We start from the raw sequence: 16,175 nt of genomic DNA on the forward strand, positions 1-16,175 counted from the left end.
AAAAAAGGGAATCATTTCAGCTAACATGCATAATTGAAAACGGGGGGCTGTAATTACAAAAACAAAGCGTTTTGGAAAAGCAAATGTGGCATTGTGCTCCTGACAAATCTGATATCAGCCAGTAGGAACAATAAATAAGCGAAAAAAGTGACACGTTAAAAGCACCATTACACAAAACGTGCAGCTTGTACTCTGACAGGACGGTTTCAAATTAGCATTTTTAACGCCACTCGTTTGCTGTGGGGCTAATTAAATTCTAATTAATTCACGCACGGTGTAAATTTTTTGCTAACTAATGACAAGGCTTTATGTCTGCTGGGCAGTGTTTTTCCTGGATTTCCACGTTGCTCTCAGTGTGGCGTGAAAAAAACCCCAAAAAAAACAAATGTGCGTTGCCAGATTAGCGGCGGCGCTTCCTCCCGTTGCCGCCGCCGCTGCTGCTGACTGAGACGAGTGCCATTTTAGAAGCAACAAAGCTTCGCATCAGGTCAACAAAGAAAACCAGGACTGGCAAAACACTTTGCTCTTTGCCTGCTGATTGATTGCTTTTCATTGCTGCCAGTTTGAATACTGTGATCCTCTGATGGGCAGTGAGTGAGTGTGTGTGTGTGTGTGTGTGTGTGTGTGTGTGTGTGTGTGTGTGTGTGTGTGTGTGTGCGGTTCATGCCAGCAGCCTGGCCGGGCTGTGTGGGAATAGCCTGGTGGATCGTGATTTGAAGCCTTGTATTTTTTAATATTCCGTCTCAGCGAGTGTCTGGATCCACTGAGGACAGCTGATATTTACAGTGTGTCCTGCCAGGTGAAGAATTCACCGAGTGTACCTGCAACAAGACAGCGCTGCTACAGTCCTGCTGGTTCGCTTTGCATTTTGTCTGGATTCAAGTCTGGTTGTGTTATTTCTAGCTCATCTCTTCAGTCCCAGTGGGTGCAATCGGTTTACTTAACCCCGGCTCCCACCACGTGGAACCGGCTCCCAGTTTTGCTTCACTTCTCTCCTTTCTGTAATGTTTGATAACTGTGTCATTCACCATTGTTTCTCTTGCAGTCTATGTACTCTCTGTTCATATATACAAGAATTTCTTTGGATTTTGTCTTGTTTTGTGTCTGTTTTGTCACCAGGTTTCCCAAATTTTTTGTATTGGTTTTTTTATTGACTGGTCATAGATTTAGTCCTTCACTTGGTTGTCTTAGCTCCTGTTCATGTCTTCACTCTGTCTAGTTCGTCAGTCTATTATGGATTCATCATCCTGTCCTGTCCTACTTGTACCATTTTGTGTTTTCACCGACTTTAGTTCAGAAAGAGCACTCTTGGTTTTAACACTGTGTCGAGTTCTGTTGGCACAGTTTCATGTCCTGTGTGTTAAGGTAATGTTCTGCTATGGTTATGTTGCATTATTTCACCCTTTCATGTTTCATGTAAGCTCATGTCATCTTTGTTTCTTAGATTCCCCTCAAGAAAAGTTATCATCCTATTTCCTCAGCCACCTAAAGTCTCACTGCCGGGTGAAAATCATGGAGATTATTTCTTTAGCGGTGTACGTTTGATTTCGTGTATTATTTTTCCTGTAGTTTCTGGAGCTCTCTGGCCTCTGGGTGTGTGCTGTTTTCTGTTTTCCTTGATTGTTTTCATGGCCTGGTGTGATTGCCTCCGTGTGTTAAATTCACTCACCTGAAGGCAGTTTATAGAGACATGATGAACTCTTAACAGACAACGCTGCGTCTGTGGTCTGTTCGCTTTAGATATTCAATTTCAGGTCCTGTTAACTCTCCAGTTATTACAATTAAGATTAAAGCCGACTGAATTTTTTTTTTTATGTTTTCTTGATTTTGTGGCTTTGGAATCAAAAATTACTCAATAATACAGCTTCTGCCCCTTTTTGAACATTAATCATCTGGCAGTTCAGAATTCGCCATAATGAAACAAAGCTCACTTTTTCAGCTGTGTTGGAGTTTTTGAATTTTAAAATACCTTAAACATGTCCAGGAGACATGGCTCTGAAAAGTATGCATGCCAAATCCATTCAAAACAGGAAGATACAAAAGAAAAATCAAATAAAGAATATTTTCTTCATCTGAAGTGTGGTTTGGGTCTCAGTATATCATCAGGTCTCTGTCTCCTGTTCACCTGTCGCTGAACCCTGACCATGTCAATAAAGAAGCGCTCGTCCTGATTAATATGTTTGTTTTCAGTGTGAAACCTCTATCAGATAATTTAACCATCACTACAAAGCATCTTATTATGTAAACTGAAGTACGTCTCAATCTTGTGTGTATATTACATCTGCATAACTCAGCAGAGGAGCGCAGCAACAAGCCGGTGACTTGTTAGTTGATTGGGCTGAATGGCGTGGCGATAGCGGCTCCTATTACCACAGAAGTGATGTAACTCACTAAAATGGACTTCTAATTGACAGCTTGTATCGGCGCTGTTTATTAGCGAGGAGACGAGTGTCTTGAGGGGGCTTTTCATACGCCTGAAGATGCCTGACACGCTGGAATTATTTCCCCGTTGGTCTTAAAACCCAAACCTTAATTGGATTACTTCAGCACAAATTGGCAGATATGAAGGGGAGTCGGAGCAGCGACTGCTCACCGTGCGGAGAACAATGAAACACACACGCATCACATCAGCGGTTGTTTTTACCAATTCCAGATTGTCACACAGCTTGCCAAGCCCTCTCCAGGTAAAAGCCCCAAAAGGATGCAAACAATCAGAGCCAATTCTGAGGCAAGCGGCGACGGATGAAGCAGCGAGCGCTGCGAGGCGACAGTCAGCTGGGATCAAGGTAATGCAGCCAGCTGTTGTATTCAGAAGATCCAGCAGCAGCAGAGAAAGGACGCGGCTTTAACAATTACAGAGGAAACATGAAGAACCGGGCGGCGAGTCTGAGTCAAACAAACACAGACGAACTTTAAACTGAAGGGGAGCGAGATGACCTGTGGCAGGTCGGGTCAAAGGTCGCCGTTAGGTGAAAGCTATACACACAAATGCAAATGAGCAAAAATTAATAAGACAGGAAAGACAAACGGTACAACACAAGCACAAAAGCTCCAGCGTGAGGATAAAAGATACAACTTAGGCGTAAAGCCACAACACAAACATATAAACCACTAAACAAATATGCTTTGATGCAGGGACGAAAGTAAAACAAATACAAAAGCCACAACACAAATGGAAAAGTCGTGATACATACAAATTTCACCACACACATCCAAAAGTCATAATTCAAAAAGACATAACAAAAAACTGACAACACATATCAAAGTCAACATAAATGACCAAAGTCATAATGTACAAAAGTCACAAACACACAAATCACAACATGAATGTCAAAGCAATATGAATGCAAAACTCACAGTGAAAACAGAAAATCTACAATAAGAAAAGCAAAGCGACTCCACAAACTGCTGCCCAGGCTACAAGACAAACACAAGAATAAAAACCCTTCCTCCAGACAACCTCATCCGAACTGCTTCTGTTCTTGGACACGTCAGACTTCTCCTCAAACTGTAAAGTGTTTAAATTTTATTGTGACTTTCATCCAAGGGGGTACCCAAATGTAACCGGAATTTGGTTGTAAGTTTTTATTTCTTACATTTCAAAATAAAACACCACCGTCGCCTTCAAAATAATCTCCATTTCCATTAATGCGGCGCTCCAGCCGTGTCTCCCACTTCACGAATGTGTCGTCAGACCCGTGCGTAATTGTGCCATTCTGGGCCGGCTGCGATTTTTCTGTCACCTCCTCCACATCTGCAAACCGCTGTCCCTTCAGCTCTTTCTTCAACTTGGGGAACAAGAAAAAGTCACTTGAGGCTTCAAACCACCTGAACCACTCATGGACCTGATTCTTCCCCAGAGCATCATCCTTGTAGGCTTGCTGCAGCAAGCTGAGTGTTTCTGCTGCTGTTTTTCCCAGCAAAAAGCAGAATTTAATATTTGCGCGCTGCTCTGGCTTCCCAGTTAATGTCGCCATTTTGGAAAAAAATCGCAGACCGCTGCTGCACTCTGTTACTATAAATAGCGCCTGACAGGTGTCAGTGTAACTCTGGGAGCTCAGCTTTTTCACAGATATTCATGAGGCTTACCTGCAGCACATCTGACGGCCAGAAGTCGAAACTCATTATTATTATTATTATTATTATTATTATTATTATTATTATTATTATTATTATTATTTTCTGACCAAATTCCGTTTTTTTTTGGGTACCCCCTCGTATTTGTAGAGCACGTTATGTTTTTTTTTTTTCTAACCTTCCATTTCAAAAACACTCCTCAGTGACTTCTGATCTATTTGCCTTCCTGTCAGATTCTCTGTATTAACATTAACAAATTAACAATTTACATTAACAAACGTGTTTCTTATTTCTCAACACTGACAAACGAACGGTAAAGGATTTCTCTTCTGCTTTCTGTTGCTAGTATCTGTTCACCATGTCAGTCATTTCGCTTTCTCTTGCAGGAGTTTTGTTTTCTTTTTAATGTACCACAATTTAGCTTGAATTGTGTTGCGTTTTGCTCTTTTATGAGATTATTTATGGGAGTGCAGTTCTCTGGTGCTGCTTTGTGAATTAACTATGATGAAGCTGTAATAATCATTATTGATGCTGCTATTAAATGCAGCAGGAAACAGTGAAAAAAACAAAAAAGTTTGTGAAAAAAGCACTGGCATTACTTTTAATTGAAGAATAAATTAATGGTGAAGGGGAATTTGTGGGGTGATTTGTGAGGCAGGGCAACCTTAAAAAAAAAAAAAAAAAAAAACCTGTCGAGCCGAGAGCAGGATGCAACACATGGATTTGAACCAGAGCCTTTCACAGGCTGAATCCTGCAAGTATTTAAATTGGCCTGCAGAGCAAAGCGAAAAAATGAAAAGACATTTCAAAACTAGCAAGATTTGCAAGTTTTACGGCAGACGGAAAAAAAAAAAAAAAACAAGCCAAAGCCGGATATGAGGAAGACATGGAGACGAAGATGAAAGCCAGCAGAAGAAACGAGAAGATGTGGAAGGACAAGCAGAGGGAGAGTAAAATGAGATTCTATTGAGGAGGGAGAAATCGGCCTGAGTGGAACAGCGGGGTCAGCCTCGGCGGCACGGTGGTCCGGGAGCCGCCGCGTGATCAAAGCTCCGCCCGGACGCCGCCGTGCGAGCGGCTGATGAAATCACAGTGTGACTCCCTAACAACCGTTTCCGAACAAAGATCCTCATTTCAATGTCAAATCGGCCACACCGAGGGTTTTGACCCAGTTTTCCTCGTGTCAAAACCTTTCTGCCACTCAAAGTTCACTCAGGTAAAACTTCTTGGCCCCGTTTGGAAGTGTTTGGCTGCGACTTGCTGCGGCCCATACACACCACGGCCGAGGTAAACACTGCTTCTGCGCGCGCGCAGATACATAATCAATAACAACGTTCGCCTAACGGGGAATAAATCTGTGTTTCTGTCTTCCACTCTCCATCAATAGCTAAACTGGTAAAGCTAATTTGAGTTAATACCATGTTTCTCACCGTTTCACTTATTTAACACAAACGATCATTTCTATTCATGCGGCTTTTCTGCTCTCTGGGAGACGAGATTCAAACTGCCCACTTTAATCAGAGCTGTTATTTGGCATCCAGCGACATACCTCGTTTTAATGATTCCACACAGAGCAATAATCAATACTGATATTCAGGGAAGACAATTAGTCTCCGTTTGAACTGATGGCGGACGCTGTAAGAGATTCTCATAATGAACCAGAGCAGAGCTGGCCTTCACAGAAAGTTGAGAACTGATTTATTGAGTACTGAAGACTTAAGCGACGCAACAAGTAAAACTAACTGGTTTTCACTTTATTTTGAAGGTGTGGAAACTCAGATTTTCCCTTTTGTTTGGGCCACTTAAAGATTTCTTTGGGCATCTATATTCAGGAAACAGGAAGATGCTGTTAAAGGTTTAGTAGGGCACAGACTGGAACTGAAATGTTATTGATTACATATGTTTAAAGGTCACAGCTGGTTATCAATATACAAGAAAAATATCTCATCCAAAATGCTTTAAAATCCTGAAAACCTGGATTTTCGTTTGTGAACTGCAGAACTTTCTTTCAGGACAGGTATTTCTGTTCACCTCTCCATTCTCCCTCATCACGCTGGGGAATCGAAGGGTTTATTGACAATCTCCTGATTGATCAACTGATTCCTGAGCTGTTGCAGCTCCAGCATCGTAGATCCCCTAAGAAATCTATCACGAAAAAGCACCTAAAAGACAAATAGTCTCCTAAAATATGTGAAAAGAGCAAAGTCGAGCTGATCCAGTGAAAAAGATGTGTGTGAGAGACAATGTGAGAGGTTTTCACTTAATTTCATACTCTTATTCACTTAATTTTAGTGATTGCTGCAACGCATTTCTGTCATGTCTTTGTGAGGCACTGTCAGTTGCCTTCTGTCTGAATAGTGCTTCTCAGAGACACACAAGAACAATAATAAGCTTTCACTTTCAGCTCAAGCAGGCCATCCTTCCCATCAAGCACCTCTTCCAAGTTTTGCTATAGAAATCACCAAGGAATCCCACCATCGGGTCTCCCCATTGGTCAAAAGCTATATGACTGAAACAGACACCGAAACCTTCACCACGTCGCCTGATCACAGATCGACCTACAGCGGTGAAAAGAAAGTAAACTTTGATAGGGAAAAGAACCATATCACCGCACCATGATTCAAACAAGCTTTAAAATGTGGATACCAGGCAGGATGAGGCAGGTGGCCATAATATCAGGTCTGATTAGTCAAGCTGTGTTTGTCACCAGGTAGAGAACAAACAACGGTGGGTGAATAGGGCTGCAGGCTTTCAATTCAACAGCCATGGAAATGAAGCGCTAATCAATGCTGATTCATCTTCAGATTCCTGACAGCGAGGCTGCGACACTTCCCACGTGACCAACCCGAGATTGATCGCACCTTCCACCACCCCAGCTTCTGTCGGAAACCTCTCGGCCCCCACAGCGACTGATATAAGGTGTTGATTACCGAGTCAAAGGTGCCATCGAAGCAGCTCTAAGCTAAAGAGCTCCGACGTACAAAACGCACATCTGAGAAGCACTTGAGGCATGACAGTCTCACTCGCTCTCTGCCGAGCACCTCCTCATCTCCGGAGGGTAAACAAACATCTGCGTTGGATGGCGCGATCGGGGGGAGGAAGGCGAGGTTGTCTTACCTCCAGAGTGAGGCGGCGGGCCACACAGCAGCACCACGCCTTGACCTTCACGCACCGAAACTGAACTCCGCCGATGCGTCTTGAAGTTTTCCAGATCTGGAAAGCAGAAAAGAAGAGAAAGGTTGTTGAATACAAAATGTGAACACACAAAAAAAAAATGTTTCCTTCCGGTTTGTGTCCATGGGATCCCTCAATCTCCCACATCCTGTTCATTTCTATGTCTTTATCGGGAGCGTCGCGTTTCCAGCTCATTTGCATAAAGTAGAATCCTGTAATCTTTATGCAGATGAGGCACACAGAGCGGAGCTCTGTCTAAACTGGCAACACCAGAACCAAATTCACCAACTGCACAGCTGATTTCTCCCCTCATGTTTCCAGAAACACTTTTGATTGAGCTTTGCGTTGCGTTTTGGGGGGTTGTTTACATGACAATGATAATCTTTTGAAAACTCCCCCAACTCCGAGGAAAACACGCATTTTCTGAAGTGCTGCTCTGATCTGAAACCGAACCGTGAAATTGACGAGTTTTCACTCGACACACTGTGTAGAAGGAGCGCATGTTTGAACAGACTGCAGTTTTCCTGACTGGCGCCTTTCCTTCTCTCCAAGGTCAAACTGTGGAGCCTAAAGCAGTCGGAGGCAGGCGGGGAGCCGCTCGCCACGGGTCGCCCCGTTATTATACAGCTCACACAGATAAACACACTGCGCGGTGCTACAGTACCAGAGAGTTCCTGGCCTGTACTTCTCCGGAGCGCACGAGGAAACCGAAGCTTCATCCTGACAAATGCAGTGTCGGTAAACTGCCGGGGCCAGCGGGTCAAACTGGCTTTGTGTCAGACCGCGGCGCGAACCGCCCGACCGCTGCACCTCTCCGAGGCAAATAATATACAAATGCAGCGACCTGAAGCTCTGCTGCTGTAAAGAACACCCTTTTAAAAGCGGAAATAATACTTTAAAGAACGACTGAGCCCTCCGTGGCAGCAAATTCCAAACTTCAGGGGGTGTAAACAGCTTCCAGCTTCGCCTCGGGCCAGATCACCCCCCGTGTGTGTCTGTGCCGTCGATATCCACGGCTCTATGTGAGGCTGCTGCGAGGATCAGGCAGGAGGCGAACAGAGGAGTCAAAACAGGGACTTTCACAAGTCCGACGATTTCTGAACAGATGTATGGGCTGCATGCATTAACGCTAACAAGAGTCTCAGAAAGGCTGCAGCTCAGGACCCCCGTGATTTATTAATGCAGAAGATAAGTGAAGAAGAAGAAGAAAACATTTCAAATGCTGACACAGTCACCACAACTGGCAGAGAAGCTCATCTTAGTTTAAATATGGAGAAATCTGTTGGAATCTATCTTTATGTTTTCAGTAAAGAAGAACTTGCCTTTCAAACTATAAGTCATTGTCAGAGCTGTCACTTATTGTCCTTCTTTATCAGAGACTGTGTGTTTGTCGTCCACTCTGTTCGCCGTCTGCACAGAGTTGGAAGAATGACCAAACCGTCTCCCTCTGTCTGGCGGAATCGTGTAAACAGAAACACAAAACGCAGCAGAGTGTTTCCATTTTTGCTTGAAAATGTGCAAACAGAGCCTAAACAGTTCAATTTCCAGACCCTCCTGCATCTCTTTAAAAATCATCTGCAGTCTCATAAACATATAAGATGAAACCTTTTGAAAGTCTGCTTTTTATTCCACTAATGAAAGTAATCAAACCCAAAACATGACGAAGCCGCGCTTCCATCCACTCTTCATTAAGTCCCTCATCAAAGCGGCGTCTCTCGCACTAGTTGGCTGCTTTCAGTATGCTAATTAAGTCCATCCGGCTTTCACTCCTAACACTTAAAATCCAGATGGATGGATTTGAATTGAGACATAAATTTGCATTCATGTTTTCTTTTTTTCATTGTCTATGAATCTTTGATACTCTTGAATGTCACTTTAATTAAGGTCCAGTTAATAATGCTCACCAAAACCCAAGATGCATAAAGGCTTTTTTTCATTACTAGAAGTTAACAAATATTTGAATAAATTCAAGGAATAATTTTTCACTAAAACCTGCAGTTCCTCAATGTGTGCTAATCAAAAATCCTGAGGTTTATTGGATTCTCGTTGGGTTTTTATTTTTCTTATTTTCTGCCAAATCCTCTTCAAATGTTTTTCAAGTACCAGAACAGTTGGTATTGATTTTCATCCGTCCAGTTTGTCATGTTGGGTTTTCATGAGGAATTCCTGAATTTTGCAGTAACCTTGGTTCTCCTGGTGCTCAGAAAATGCTTTCAGCACTCAGAACAGCAGAGTGGGAGTCAAATAATAATGCTATTTTATTCTGAAAGGATTCAATTCGTAAAAAACAGCTGATGTTTTTAGACATATTTTTATTGTACAGCTTCTGATGGAAATGAAAAACTAATGGACGCATATTGTACCAGCTGAAAGAAGCTCATTTTGCTTAATTACAATATGTTTAGTCATCAAACAAACGCTGCTGTGTTTTCTCCATTTCCTGAGGCATTATCTATTACTTGCTGTATTGTATTTATTTGCTTTAGTATTCTGAAATAAGGGTGATTTTCTCCAGTTTTGCTATTTGAAGCCAATTCTATTCTTTATTAATAATCTAAATTTGAATAAAGTTAGTTGAACTAATATTGTAATAAAACACCACTTAGCTCCTCTCCTTGAACACACAAATTCCAGTTTAACCTTCACACTTCAGGCTTATGTCCCAAATATCAGTAATATATCAGCATCATAACAGTATTGATCAGATACTATCAGCGATTCCGGTTAATTTTGTTGTATTTTTGTCTTAATTTTTTTTTTTTTTTTTTGGCCTTTATACAAAAAGTTTTGTATCAAATCGGAGAGATGATGATCAGAATAAGAACCCATCACTCATGAATGTGCTGAATAGAAACACGTTAAATATTACAATTATCACGGCAACATCGTGTTCATATTGTTATTATTATTACTATACATGTGTTTTGTATTTTGCCCTTTAGAGGGCAGAAGATAAAAAAAAAGAGATAAACAGGTCAAGTAAAAAGCAGTTACAAAAGCAGGTGTCAAAATAAAAAGCAGTTTAACAATGAAAGTGATCTTGAACAGGTGGTTTTTCGGAGGGATTCCAAGTGCTGGATGGGAAATGGGAGACAGTTGCAGTGAATCTCATGCTCGGTGTGTCAGTAAAGGTAGGCCGACCACCTCCACTCTCTTCTATAAAACTCCCACGTCGATACAAACAACTACGGTATTTCTGATACAGCTTGAATCAACCATTTGATTTATTTCTTTTTTCCATGTTCTCTACATCCTCCAGGTCCCTCCTGACCGTCGGGACCTCGTTCACTTCAGGTCCTCTGCCGCTTCCACGCAGGTCGCTGGCTGTTGAGCTTCCTCCCTCGTTTTCATATCATTTGTGTGGCGTCGTTTGCATGCCGCATCTAACAGGAGGGTGGAAACGTTTGGAAATAAATGTGCACACTTGGAGAGGAGTAGAGCGGAGAGAAGCATGAGCACTATTACGGCCCCCCCTTCAACACCCCGCCACATCCTGCTCTTGGAATTGTGTGTCGCGAGTGACGAATCCGAGTCCGGCGTCGGCTAAATACATAACGGAAAAAAGAAAAAAAAAAAAATCATAGGAATCAATAGTTACATACACACACACACACATACTAATATGAGCCAAACCGCAATCTGCCGCTAAGCGAAGAGGGTTGCTCTGGCAGGTCACACATGAGAGGTTTTAATAGCTCCACTGGTAATCAGGTTAGCATTCATTCATCACGCCCACCAGCACCAGCATTACAAAGCTATCTCCGCGCCGCTTCTGACAGTGAAAGTACTGTTACGGCGAGCTAATTGACGGAAACAATCGCACCTCAAACAATCGGCTGACGGTGGAAGGAGGGGGAGGGTGCGGTGATTCGCGTGCGTCTGCGTCTTCGGGAGAGGAATTCTGCTCTCCGGCAGCTGCTTACGTGTTCGCTGAGCGGTTTGCGCCGACGGGCTCGCAGGAAAAGGACAAGTCTGATCCGGTCATGTGGGACCGAGGGGAAGAGTGTCCTCACTGGCAAATGACAATCCAAGCCTCAAACTCTATTCCGATCTCCACAAATATAAACCACCATGATAGCTTCAGAAGCTCATTTTAAGGAAAACTCATTAGGTTTCGCGATTAAATTATCATTGAACAACAAAAACAACCCAGCAGCAGCAGCTCGTCTGTCCCTCCCACACCTCGAACGCCGTCTCCTCACGCTTTCCCACCATGGCGTTCTCTTATTTTCTGCCGGCTGTCCCAGCTGCTGCTGGCCGCCCAGCTCCTCTCCTCACGTCTCTCCCTCCCTCGGCGGGCTTATCTGTGAAAGTCTGGAGTCCTTCACAGTCGCACACCTGTGCCCCCGCTGCACAAACAGTCCTTGGACAAAGCCGCCGCAGTCCAGTGAGTCAGTGAGCCGCCGCGGCCGGTGGGCAGCCGGAGCGCCGGCCGAGAGGACCCCGTCCTCTTCCGCAACTTTCTTTAAGCACTTGTTAGTGTCTCTTCCTCTCTGCGCTGTGTGTTTATGGCAGGAGGGTATTTGAGATGCTTTTCTCGGATCCTGTGCAGAGGTGCAAACACCCCAGAGGCGCCGGCGAAGGGAAACAAAAGCAAAACACTTTCTACACTTTCACTCGGCAGTCAGCAGTGATATTCAGGAACTTGAAAATTGAAGGTGATTCAGATGTTCCAGTGGAGAGAGGAGACTGGTGGTCCTCTTTAAAATGCCACTCCATGTCCTCTCAGCTTAGTTTCTTCATCGCTCCTTCCTCGAGGTAGACACGTCTAATTGACCCAAAGGGGCTGAATCTGGCATTAATCTTTAGAAAAATATTAGAAAGTGCTCTTTTAATAGAGTTTAAGAGTCTCAAGTAGCTATTAGTTAAACTGCACTCGTGTGTTAAGAAGAGATTTATGTTTAAAGAAATAATTAAAAGGCTGGTTCTTAATTGACTTGTCCCGCAGTCAATATGACATCTATTAAGTGACCTTATAGTCCACTTCATAAATCAGCCAGCTCAATAATTTTACATCCAGATCACTTGGAGCTGAACTAATCAGTAATCTTCTCTGAAAGTGGATGGGTTGCAGTTTTTGGTGCTGGAGGAGGGAGCGCTCGTGTCCGCACCGCCGCTCGCACTGCCGCTCAGCGATATGCTGTGTGCTGCACAGCAAGGTTAACGAAGGCTAATGAAGCCAACAGGGACAGCGTGTATGAATAAGAGCAGCACATTAAAGTATTATTGCAAAATCTGTCCTCAGATTAGCTTTGTAGTTAAAATCACATTAACGAATGTGGAAACCGGATCCTGGAAAGTGAACTATATGATCAGCAAACCCCTAAATATGAAAGAAAAGGACAAAGCACCAATTGATCCTAGTAATTTGGCAGGATCATACATTTTCCCCAAAATGCAACAAAAGTTTTAATTTTTCACTTGAACTCATTTTAAAATGGGACTTTAGATTATGAATCAAACAAACAAACAAAAAAAAAAAAATCTCATGACATCAGTGGCCATATGTTTTATATTTACTAAGGGGAGAAGTGATCGGTCATAATTTGGCCCCGTTAGTGAGGATAAAGTTTTTCTTGCCCCTCATATTGATCAAAACCGCTCCCCTCTGGTCAGTTGGAGAAAGACAAATAGTCCATTAAAAAGAATGCAGTGGTGCACAAACCACAAAGCCTTGCAAAGACATTCTACTAATACCCAAAGAAGTTGGTTGATGAGCAAGAAAATAGTATAAAAGTGGCATTATACTGCAAATATATATCCTAATTAGGCAGACATGATTGGTTATAAAAGTGCAGAAGAGACAAAGACAAACACAAAGAGTCGTTTACTCTTCTTCAATAGACCGTGTGGGCAGACTGATACTACTGAAGAAGAGTTTTTCACACCAAAACCCCACAAAGCATGCTGAACCTCATCGCGTGAATCAAGTCCTGCGAGAACCCCGGCCTCTCCACCCGCCAAGCTGCTTCTGCTTCATTGTGTTGAGACAATTTGAATCACCATTATCAGACAATACAAGGAAAGAAATACCAGAAGTTGACTGAGGTTAAATGAAAAACTGGTAACATTCTTATTTATGGGAGAGACATCAAGCAAGAAAAACTATCATTAATACACTTGAGGATCAAAAAAAAAAATCTTATTCATCAAAAATCTTAACTATCCACCCCAGCAGTGGGATGGGATTCAAATCTAGAACTTCCAACCTCATTAAATATGCTTCTCTGATGTCAAAGCCACCACTGAATCACGAAGAAGGGGAACTTCTTTTACTTGGCCCTCCATTATTATTCTAGTCATAATAAATTCACTACTCAGTTCTATACAAATGAGACATGCAATCCATGAAACGAGTTCGCCATGACAAAATATTTAAAAATAAGAGAAACAGCTCATGCAAAATACTGGGAGGGCTTTATTGTGTTAAAGTTTGCTTCTTGTGATTTGTTTGAAATCAGGTCCAAATCAGCTCATCCCTTTAGCAGAGAAGCTGGGAGACGTTTCCTCAGCTGGCCCGCCAAGACTTTTATCTGCAGGCCTTGTTTATCAGATATTTTCTGTGTTGTATTCCTTCGCAGGTCTGATGATCTTTTCTGAAATTCTTCTGCTGCTCTTTTTCTGGCTGTTTTTGCTTCATGACAGATCACCTCAAAAATAACTTTTTCTTTATTGTCACACCTACAAAGACTCTTTGGTTTCCACAGTGCTGACAGAAAAGCAGAAACAAGGTGGCTGTCACAGCGATGCTTTCTTATATGAACATTTGTATTTTTTAAATGTTGTAACTTAGTTTCAAGTTCAACAGTGTTGTTTTTACAAATAACCACTGTGCAAAGCAAGCTCTGTTCATTTTGTTTTTCTCTTTAGCACGTTTTCCTCCTGACCATTGAGAACAAACATTACTTCACTGAACGAAGATGATGATACAAGTTTTCTCGTAGGGAGGACCAAATGCTTTCCTGCAGGACTGACACTGAGAAGGGAAGCAGACTTTGTCGTATCTTCTTGGCTTCAGCGCCGACTGACGCGTCAGCCTGATATGCATCGTCTGTTTTTCTTTTCTTACCTGTCAGAAATCTCTCTGCTGTCCTTTGTATTGCGCGTTGCTGTCTGAATCCTGAGTCTTGACAGCAGCGCAAGTCTGAAAGTGCTCTTTTTAGATTTTCTGAAGTGGATTTATTCAGCTTTAAAGCTCCTTCTTTCACTCATTCCACGTGGGTCAGGCACTCCCAAGATGCAACGCCTCTCAGGCCCTGAGTGGGGTCTGACACAACGTTTGAGAACAACCACAGCCTGAGTGTTTCTGTCTGTGGATTACAACCAAAAGTGCCACCAGTGGTAAAGCTGTTGGTCCCAAAGTAGCAATCTGAACAAGGTGTTCTTTTTGGGTTCTTTTTTGTGTTGAAGTTTTAACTTTACTTTTCTCCGTGCAATTAAAAAAAAAAAAAGATTTTAACTTATTTTACACTTTATTAAACACAATGTGAGACATAAAGAGTTGGTTACTTTTAATGATGGACCAATACATATATGTACTTCAACCACTGGCCCTGCTGCTCATGGTGTGACAGTGATGTCCACTCTGCATTTCAGTTAGATTTGTCTGAGATTTTCAGTTGAGGTACAGTTGAAGGCATTGTGCGGGGAAAGGTTTCTCATCTGCTCTATGCAGATGATGCTGTAGTTTTAAATCACATTTGGGATGCAGAATAGCATCCCCACGTCTGACTCAGTGGTCCTTTTATAAAAAAACAGACAAAAAAAAAAAAAAAAACCTCTTCACTGAGCTTTTTTCAGTATTCCGCCCATGAACTCTTTCATGGCAAAATGCCTTTGTACAGCTTTTAATGGTGAAAGAAATTGATTTTGTCCAAATTTTGGTGCAGATTGGAAAATTCCTAATTTCTTATGAGCAGTTTGCTGCAGTTGGAAGATTGAAATGAAATGAAGCCTCCCTAAAAGATTTGCAGTTGTTGAGCACTGGCATGATAATGGACTCACAGATCAGCCTGACACAATGTGGGACACAAGAGAGACTTAATATTAACACGCAGACCAAAAAAAATTGAAGGATTAAGTGACTGGAGAAGTGATTATATAAAATCCTGCAAAGAAAATGTGAAAAATGAAAAGATTTTCCGATTCAGTTGCACGCTTGTTGGCCACTACATGCTAATAGTAAAATCCCAATATAAACATAAGAACATAAATAGGGTCAAACGTTACCGTTGTATAAACTATCCTGAAACCACACTGTTATTTTTACAGTATTTTAGCGTTACAATGATATCTGCTAAAGTGGAGTGCTTGCTATTTTTCAAAACGATATTTTGAATAAGTAAATATATTGAAATTGTTATTTTACCATAATTATATATCAGTGGCGGCTGGTGGTGAAATTTGTTGGGGGGGCTAACAAATGTTTGCATAATACAGATTAAATAGTTAACAGAGCTGCAAAAGCAGCATCACCTGTGATACACAGTTACATCAATTACAGGTACACTATACTTTTTTAGTGCTCTACATCAACTCTCTGTCTCTCTCTCTCGCTCTCTCTGTCACACACACATGCACACATTTACGCACTGCAGACGTGTTCCAACCAAACTTCAACGACTGCCCACAGATAGCCTGCTGCAACATTACAACTGCTTGGTGACATGTAGCCAAACACGCCTTCACTCAGCAAAAACAAGGCGTCACAGTCCTTTAACAGGTCGACACGGGCCCACCTTATTTGAAAAGAAGCTCACATCAACGCCGTTCTGGGATGCAAACAGGTTAATCACCTTGTCGTTGAAGTCTGGTTTTTGGATGAAGTCCGTCTCGATAGACAGCATGGAAAGTGCATTCAGTCGGTCCAAATAATTGGATTATCCAAAGCAAATAGTCCACCTGGTTCATGCTGATGCCGCCAT

At 42.3% G+C, this 16,175-nt stretch overlaps 1 protein-coding gene across 3 annotated transcripts in view; it reads right to left on the bottom strand.

Annotated features, from left to right (window-relative positions):
* cntn4 (contactin 4) overlaps nucleotides 1-16,175 on the bottom strand; it is a 200,745-nt gene that overhangs the window by 92,993 nt on the left and 91,577 nt on the right. For all 3 annotated transcript variants that reach the window (XM_030091110.1, XM_030091111.1, XM_030091112.1), the window contains one exon: nucleotides 7,195-7,290. In XM_030091110.1, coding sequence (XP_029946970.1) covers nucleotides 7,195-7,290 — 96 coding nt within the window. The remainder of the gene's footprint in view (nucleotides 1-7,194; nucleotides 7,291-16,175) is intronic.

This window comes from Salarias fasciatus, chromosome 5 (assembly GCF_902148845.1).
Source record: "Salarias fasciatus chromosome 5, fSalaFa1.1, whole genome shotgun sequence".
Lineage (NCBI taxonomy): Eukaryota > Metazoa > Chordata > Actinopteri > Blenniiformes > Blenniidae > Salarias > Salarias fasciatus.